This window comes from Mauremys reevesii, linkage group 15 (assembly GCF_016161935.1).
Source record: "Mauremys reevesii isolate NIE-2019 linkage group 15, ASM1616193v1, whole genome shotgun sequence".
NCBI lineage: Eukaryota > Metazoa > Chordata > Testudines > Geoemydidae > Mauremys > Mauremys reevesii.
Window position 1 is genome coordinate 32,252,024 of NC_052637.1, and position 8,267 is coordinate 32,260,290.

Consider the following 8,267-nt stretch of genomic DNA (forward strand, 5'->3'; position numbering starts at 1 on the left):
TTGCCAGAAGCTGGGAATGGGCGACAGGGGATGGATCACTTGATGATTCCCTGTTCTGTTCATTCCTCCTGAAGCACCTGGCATTGGCCACTGTCGGAAGACAGGATACTGGGCTAGATGGACCTTGGGTCTGACCCAGTCTGGCTATTCCTATTAGTTGGGGATGTGAGAGTGGCTCTTGTCAGTTTTCCATAGGGATGGGCCTAAACCAGAACCCTGGATTCCAACCCGCCTGAAGCTTGGGAAAATTTGGATCAGAACATCTCAAGTTACAGAGACCAGGGTCCATGAAGGACTCTCCCAGTGCTGGTGTCTTCAGTGAGCAAGGTACCATGCCCTGCTCAGCCTGTCTATAATGGACAGGATGTCAGAGGCCTGCACCCATCCTAGGTTGAAAGATCCTGTCTTGTCCACATGTAATTGACGCTGACAAGGAGACAGAGCTGCTGAACACAAGCACCTCCTGGATTGTCATACTAGGGCTTACCTGGTGCCATGCTGCCCCCTCACATTTTGGTAAAATGGGGCTGAAAGCAGAAGAATCGGAGCTGAAGTCTCTTGTGACTTGCTAGCTCGGGGCTGCGGCCAGAGCAGGAGCCAGGCGCAGCGTCTTTTCTGCCACTGGAGGGAGAGAGGCAGCTCTGTCCTTGCTGCAGCTGAGAGGTTAAGTGCCGAGGAAACTCCAGGCAGGAGCCTGAAGAAAGATGCCTCCATGCTGCTGGGTCCCATGGATGTGACAGGGTTTGCTGCTGCTGGGGCTTTTGACACACTGTGCTGCTGAAAGGTGCCAGACTGTCAGCCCTAGGGCTGGCGTCCTCTGACTGTGCCCAGAATCGGAAGTGCAGGCAGCAGCATTCCAAGCTCCCCCACGCCATCCTGCCCGTGTGCCTCTGGTGTGACCTGCAGAAACCCACCTCTGAGGACAAGAGAAATGCTGCTAACTCAGTCTCCATGGCCCCCGTGAGTCCTGGGTCACCACAGGAACTGGACTGAGACCATCAACTCATTTCCCAGCCACTTCCAGCCAGGGCTGGGTTCAGCAGAATGACTTGGCAGTGAAAGGCTCTGAGAGGTTTAATGATGGGATGTTATGCTGGCCGCAGGTTGCAGACTCAAGGGGCCTGGCTCTCCCCTGCCCACTAGAGGGGGACAGAGCGCCAGGTTACACTTGCACCTCAGGCCATCTCTGGCCCCCATGCAAGCACTACCAAGGGGTGAAGTCCGTGCCCACTTCACACCAGTGTCCGTGCCTGCCGAAGTGCAGGGCAAGGAGAACCAGCCCCTGGAGAGTTCCTGCAGGGAGGATTCAGCTAGGGGTACAGGCTTGCCATGAAGTGGGAGCAGAGTCCCAGATTCATCCAGGGAGTGGGCTGGAGGGCTCCATTCTCCCCAGGGCAAGCAGGGAGCGTGAGCCCCGTGGAACCCCACTGGGGAGCATGGTTGAGTATGGGGAGGGCAAATCCAGAAGGGCTGGAGCTGGGGCACCAGCACGGCTTCCCCCTGGGATCCCTGGATGTGCCAGGCAGTGCTGCTGCCTCTCCTGCCTGCTTCCCGCCCTCTTTGTGCGGAGCCCGTTATGCATCTTGCAGTTAACTGGCACTTTTTCCCCATCTAAAGGAGAGGAGGGGCAAAGCCTTCCAGCCACACTGCTCAGTATTTGGACACGCTCAGACACCAGGACCCCAGAGCAACTTTCCTGTCCAACGAGATGTGTGGCAGCCTGGGCCCAAACTGCCTTTTCCCCCCTCAGCAGGAGCGCTGCCAGCTTTTTTGGCACCCTAGGTGGCAGAAGGTCCCGCCCCCAAAATGGCACCCCCGACAGAGGTGGCAGAAGGTCCTGCCCCCGAAATACTGCCAACGGCTGGGGCAGCCGAAGATCCGGCCGCTGCAGTCGCTGCCCCCCAAATGTTAGCGCCCTACTAATGGGTTGCGCCAGCCCTGCCCCTCAGAAGGCCGCTCGCCCAGAGCTCATCACAGGCGCCTCCGCCCTTTCCGCCCCCCCGACTCTCCATTTCTCCACCCCTCTCTTGCTCTGGAGACGGCGGAGCTCTGGGGAGCAGCTGTGTCCAGAGTTTAAGAGACAGTGTGACGCCCCCGCTCACCCACCCATTGCTGGCAGGCTGCTGGGGGCTAGGCTCGGCTGCATTGATGTAATTAACTAGGTCGTTCCAGTAATTAATTCCTTGCAAACATCACAGCGAAATCCTTGCCCTAGTGAAAAAACAGCATCGAGATTGAGAGAGCTGGTGAATTTACATCGGCTACCAGTGTTGGGGGTCGGGGGGGGACACCCGGGGCAAGGAAGCAGCCGTTGCTCTGTGAGGAAGGTGTTCATTTAACCCTTTGCCGTGCTGAGTGGGGGTAGCAGGGACCCACGTCTGGAATCTCAGGCCTGTCATTTTATATGGTAACATTTCAGGGCAAGGTGCATGATAACCAGGGGTTAACAGCGATAGCATCCTTCATCCCATCTTTAGACACTTCACCAACTGATGGAAGAAGTGGGGCCTGAAGGCTCACTTCTCCTTCCCTCCAAAGTGCAGCCCACTCTGGGGCAGAGCACGGCATCTCTTTAGCAGCCTGGCGGCTTGGGAACAAGAAGTGAAGCAGAAACCTATACAACTTAGGCTATGGTTACACGAGAGAGTTTACAGCTTATCCCTCTTGGTTGTAGTGAGCTGGGAGTCATGCACCCTGTTCCTGACCTGCCGCCGATTCACTGTGACACTGGGCAGGTCATTTCCCTGCTTTGTGGCTGAGTTTCCCCCCCCCCGGAGAATGTGGGTCCTTTACCCGCTGTGACGCTTGCTCTTAGAGTCACCCCCACTCCTGTAACACGCGTTGAGCTCAAAGGAAGCTGCGTCTGTGCAGTTCTTGCCGTTACTCTTCCAAGGGTCCTGCATTCAGTAGGCCAGGGGGTCTCGGGCTGCCCCATGTGGTTGGGTGGCTAGTATTGTGCTCCCTGAAAGGGGTGGAGGAGCCCTTCATTGAAGTCTCCTCTGACTCTGAAGGTGGACTAGGCTTGTGGGGCTCTTGCTGATTGGCTAGAAGCGGGGAGTCCAGCTTTTACCGGTGAGCTGCAGCCCTCCTTGCACTGACCCTCTGAGAACATGCCCTGGATTCCCCACTGCTCCGTGCCAGCAGGGGCTGGTGGACTGGGGAGGAAAGAGACCTTGGTGTTTTTCCTCCTAATCTTGCCCAGTGCTAGGGGCCGAGGGCAGTGTCCTGACAGTGGCAGGCAGATTTCAGTCACTGCCAGAGGCATGGCACAGGCCGGGGCCTGAGCCTGCTCCTGGGTTAATTCCCTGGCCTGCTAATGGCCTGCGGGGTAATTATGAAGGATTTCATTATCTCCTCTTCCACGGAGCGCGAGCGCACCAGCCCTGCTTTGTCCTGGCCCAGCCAGAGGACCTCAGGGAGGCTGCGAGAAAATGAATAATGAATATCAGATTGGATATGAATTGGTAATTAATCACTCCTGGAATTAATTCCAGACAAAGCCAGTGGGGCACTGGGGGGAGGCAGGAGGGGGGTGGGAGAGAAAGGATGCCCATCCTGCGCTGGAGCCAGAGACAGAGGAGGGGGCCCCACCAGCCAGGGAGGGGGCAGCTAGCTCCAGGCCCCTGTGGAGGAGGTGGGAGCAGGCTGAATGGAAAGTGCCTGGGGAGAGAGATGGTTCGTAAGAGGGCAGCAGTGGCCGCCGTGTGACAAGGGGGCCTGCTGCCCAAATGGAGGGGAATGGGGCAGGACAGCTGTTGGGGTGAGGGAGGGAGTTTGGGCATGTCAGAGAGGACAGTGGGGGGAGGCTAGCTGGGTCTGTGCGGAGCAGGCTGAGGCCTGGTGGGGAGGAGTCCGGGGCAAGCCCAGGGCTTTAGCAGAGGAGCTAGGAGAGGTGTGTGGGTCGCGGGGTTTGAGGCAGGCTCAGTGCGATGTGGGTGGGGCTGTGCTGGAGGGGTGCAGCGTGTGTCAGTGGGTGGGATTTTTGCCTGCCTCTGGTGTGCAAGGGGAGTTGGTAGGCGGTGGCTGGGGTGAGGAGCTGACGTGTGTTGTGTGGAAGCGCGAGTTGGGGTGATGTGTGCAGTGGTTGCTGCTCTAGGGTGTTGTATGTGAGTGCCGGGGAGCATTGGTATGATCTGTGCTGTGCTTGCTGCATTAGGGTGTGAGGGTTGTGTCAGTGGTTGTGTGTATGTGTGTTTAAGAACAGATGTGATCCGTGATGGGGGTTGGGGTGTGCTATTGCTGGGGAGTGTGTGTGTGTTTAGGGGTTAGTGGTGGGATCAGTGTGATGGTTGCTGTGTGATGTGTATGGTTGTATTGGTGTGTGTCTGCGCTGAGGGGTGTGGGTATGATTTGTGTGGTGGTTGCCTGGTTAGAACGGGAGGCGTGTGTTGGTGTCAGGTGTGTGTCTGCACTCAGGGGTGTGGGTGTGATCTGTGTGGTGGTTGCTGGGTTAGAGCGGGAGGCGTGTGTTGGTGTCAGGTGTGTGTCTGCGCTCAGGGGTGTGGGTGTGATCTGTGTGGTGGTTGCTGGGTTAGAGCGGGAGGCGTGTGTTGGTGTCAGGTGTGTGTCTGCACTCAGGGGTGTGGGTGTGATCTGTGTGGTGGTTGCTGGGTTAGAGCAGGAGGCGTGTGTTGGTGTCAGGTGTGTGTCTGCGCTCAGGGGTGTGGGTGTGATCTGTCAGGTGTGTGTCTGCGCTCAAGGGTGTGGGTGTGATCTGTGTGGTGGTTGCTGGGTTAGGGTGGGAGGCGTGTGTTGGTGTCAGGTGTGTGTCTGCGCTCAAGGGTGTGGGTGTGATCTGTGTGGTGGTTGCCGGGTTAGAGTGGGAGGCGTGTGTTGGTGTCAGGTGTGTGTCTGCACTCAAGGGTGTGGGTGTGATCTGTGTGGTGGTTGCTGGGTTAGGGGTGTGGGTGTGATCTGTGTGGTGGTTGCTGGGTTAGGGCGATAGGCGTGTGTTGGTGTCAGGAGTGTGTCTGTGCTGACTCCTGGGGTGCTGGGATGAGGCGCTTGCTGGGCAGACAGTGCAGGAACGCGGCCCTTTGCTGGCATCGGAGAACAGGCTGGCTGGGGAAAACATGCATCCTCCCGCCCCCTGGCAGCACGTGCTGGCCCACAGCAAATGAGCGAGTGAGTGACAGCAGAGCCAGGGCATTGCGTGAGAGCGCAGGCTCTGGTGGGGAAGGATGATCAGCATTTTGGCTTGAAAATGGCCCAGGTACCATGTGAACCATGACGAAGGCTACGATTTTGTCATGGAGGTTGTGGAAGTCATGGAATCTGTGACTGCTAGAGACCTCCGTGACTTCAGCCCCCCACTGGTAGGAGCTGCAGGGTCCCCCGCCGCCCCTGATGGCTGGGAACTGTGCAGTACCCCTGCTGCCTGGGGCAGTGGGGCCCCCCGAGCCGCTGTGGGGGTACCCTGCAGCTCCCAGCAGCCACGGGCAGCCAGGCAGTGGGAGGACGCCGCTGCTCTGAGCCATAGGTGGCAGGGGACCCCGGAGCTCCGGGCCCCCATGGGCGGTTGGGGGCCCCCGCAGCTCCCCATTTTGTCTCGCATATTTTTATTGAAAGTCAGGGACAGGTCTTTATTGCCTGTGATCTGTCCATGACTTTTACTTAAAATATCCGTGGCAAAGCCTTAGCTTTAGCCACGAGCCACCAGTGGCAGGGTTGTTGGACTGCTTGACAGCCTCCCGGTGTCATTGCATCCTGCACCAGCACTGCTCTGCCCCGGGCCCCCTGGCTTCGTCCCCCTCTGTCTGGCATGCTGGAAGATCTGTCTCCCTCTCTGGGCTCCATAGGTGGTGTCGTGGGAAAGGGAGTCAGTGCTGGACGTGCAGCCACTGGCCTGAGAGGGGGGCTCGGTTATTTAGCGTCTGCCCCACTTAGGAAATCGGCTCCTTGTCGAGTGTCGCAGGGATCTGAGGGGAGCGTTAACTCTCAGGCCGGCTTGGGTCTGTCGGCTCTGACTCCTGCCCGCAGGAAGCTGGCATGGCTTAAAAGAGATTATCGCCGTTTGAGCTCAATTAGAGAAGCAAGTTTGAAGCCTGCTGGGCAGCGGGGGTGTTGCCGCAGCGCTGTTGATCACAGTTTGTTCGTTGGGTAAACAGGACTTGGGTGGGTTTGCGGCAGAGTTAGTCACTGCCCCAGCACACGGCCCAGCACCACGATGGGCCCTGTGCGGCCGCTCCCAACCGGGAACCGACAGGGAGGGGTTGTGCAGCTACACATACGAATAAGCATTGAGCCCCCTGCCGGGCACCCCACCACTGCACCTGGTGCCCCCTAGCGGTACCCCTCATTGCATGCCAGCGCTCCCTTGCACAACACCCCTCACTGCACACACAGCCCTGGGCGCTAGTGCCCCCTGCATGCCAACCCTGGCCAGGCACCCACACACAGAGCACACCAAGCCCCCAGGCAGTACCCCTCCCTGCACACCGAGCCCCCAGGCGGTTCCCCTCACTGCATGCCAACTCCCCTCCCTGCACACCGAGCCCTCAGGTGGTACCCCTCACTGCACACCAAGCCCCCAGGCGGTACCCCTCACTGCATGCCAACTCCCATCACTGCACACTGAGCCTGCAGGCACCACCCCTCCCTGCACACTGAGCCCACAGGCAGTACCCCTTACTGCATGCCAGCTCCCATCACTGCACAGCTCCCATCACTGCACACTGAACCTCTCATGTGATACTCAGCAGTGCATGCCCAGCCCTCCTCAGGCCCCACCCATCACCACACCCTTCACCGAACGCTGAGCCCTTTCAATATACCGGCAGGGTGGCTTGAGTGGGGGTTGGCAGGGATCAGCACCTTCCAGGCTGGAGCCCTAAATTACCACAGATACAATGAGAGGAGAGTGACCTGCATTGAGGAGCTCTGGCCATATGCACCGATGCTCGCTCTGGTCAGGAGGGTGTCGTACGTTTCTGTTGCTAAGAGGGGAAAACGGGCATTTAGGCCTCAGGGGAGACATGCACAAGGGGAGGAGGGGTAGCAGACTGGGTCAGGCAGGATATGCCATGTAGGGGGGTGCAGGAAAGGGGGCAGAGCTAAAAATGGGGGCAGTTAGTGGTCCCACATTCTTCTGGCAGCATGGGTTGGTCTGTAGGGCCCAGGTCTCTGAAATAGAAGCATAGGACTGGAAGGGACTGCAAGAGTCATGTAGTCTAACCCCCTCCCAAGCTGCAGGCTTTGTTGTGTCTAAACCACCTGAGACAGGCGGCTCTCCAGCCTCCTTTTGAAAACCTCCAGTGAAGGCGTTTCCGTGACCTCCCTAGGCAGTCTGTGCCCTTGGCCTCCTGTTCTTACAGTTGGGAAGTTTTTCCTGAGATTTAATCTCAATCTGCTGTGCTGGAGTTTGAACCCATCGCCTCTTGTCCTGCCCCCTGTGGCAAGAGAGAACAACTTTTCTCCATCTTTTTGATGGCAGCCTTTCAAATAGCTGGCATGTCCCCTCCATCTCCTCTCTTCCAAACTAAACATACCCAGTCCCTTCAGCCTTCGAAGAAGTCAGTAAATAGCAGCAGTGAAGGGTGTGGGGATGTGATCAAAGGGGCTGTGCTCAGTGAGACATACCCTAAGCTCTGTATCTGGTTCTCTTCGCCTTCTGTCCTCTCCTCTCCTAGCATGTATAGGCGCTAGGATGCAGTCAGCACTGGCACTTCCCGCCGTGGGCCAGGGGAGCTGACTGAGTCTTGACTGTGTTCTCCCTCTCACACCATCCCTGACCCTCGCCGTCTCTGTGTATCCCAGGTGCTGATGCTGGCGGACGGGGACAGCACTGGATTCCTGTACCACCATTTACCCTTCCTCTCCTCCCTGGAGAGGAAAGACGGAAAAGCCACTGCTTATCTCTGTGAAAACTTTGCCTGTTCCCTGCCCGTCACCTCCTCCCAGGAGCTGCGCAGGCTGCTGCTGCTGTGAGCTGTCACCCCGTGGCCTCGCCGTGCACCCTGCTGTCTTGGCGAAGGTGAAAGAAAATAGACTAACGAGAAAGTGGCGGCGACTGTGCACGGACGCAGCGCAGAACCCTGCAATAAAGTCACCTTTTGCCCAAGTCGCCTGCTGGATTGTTCTTAGTGAAACTGACAAGCAGTCACAGCCATCCATCCCTGCTGGCTCCCCCACCACCCATCTGTGAGCAGCTCTGTCTTCTGAGATGGTTTTAGCCCTTGTGTTTCTGTTGTAGCAGTGTCTTTCCTCCTCATCATCAGGAAGACTCACAAGAGCACTGCCCATTGGGGGCAGATTATGTTCCTGGCCTT

The 8,267-nt window shown here is 57.9% G+C and overlaps 1 protein-coding gene across 3 annotated transcripts in view; it reads left to right on the forward strand.

Annotated features, from left to right (window-relative positions):
• Positions 1–8,059, forward strand: part of SPATA20 (spermatogenesis associated 20) — a 33,849-nt gene extending 25,790 nt beyond the window's left edge. For all 3 annotated transcript variants that reach the window (XM_039501496.1, XM_039501497.1, XM_039501498.1), the window contains one exon: positions 7,756–8,059. In XM_039501496.1, coding sequence (XP_039357430.1) covers positions 7,756–7,926 — 171 coding nt within the window. In that variant the 3' untranslated portion in view covers positions 7,927–8,059. The remainder of the gene's footprint in view (positions 1–7,755) is intronic.
• The last annotated feature ends 208 nt before the right edge of the window (positions 8,060–8,267 follow it).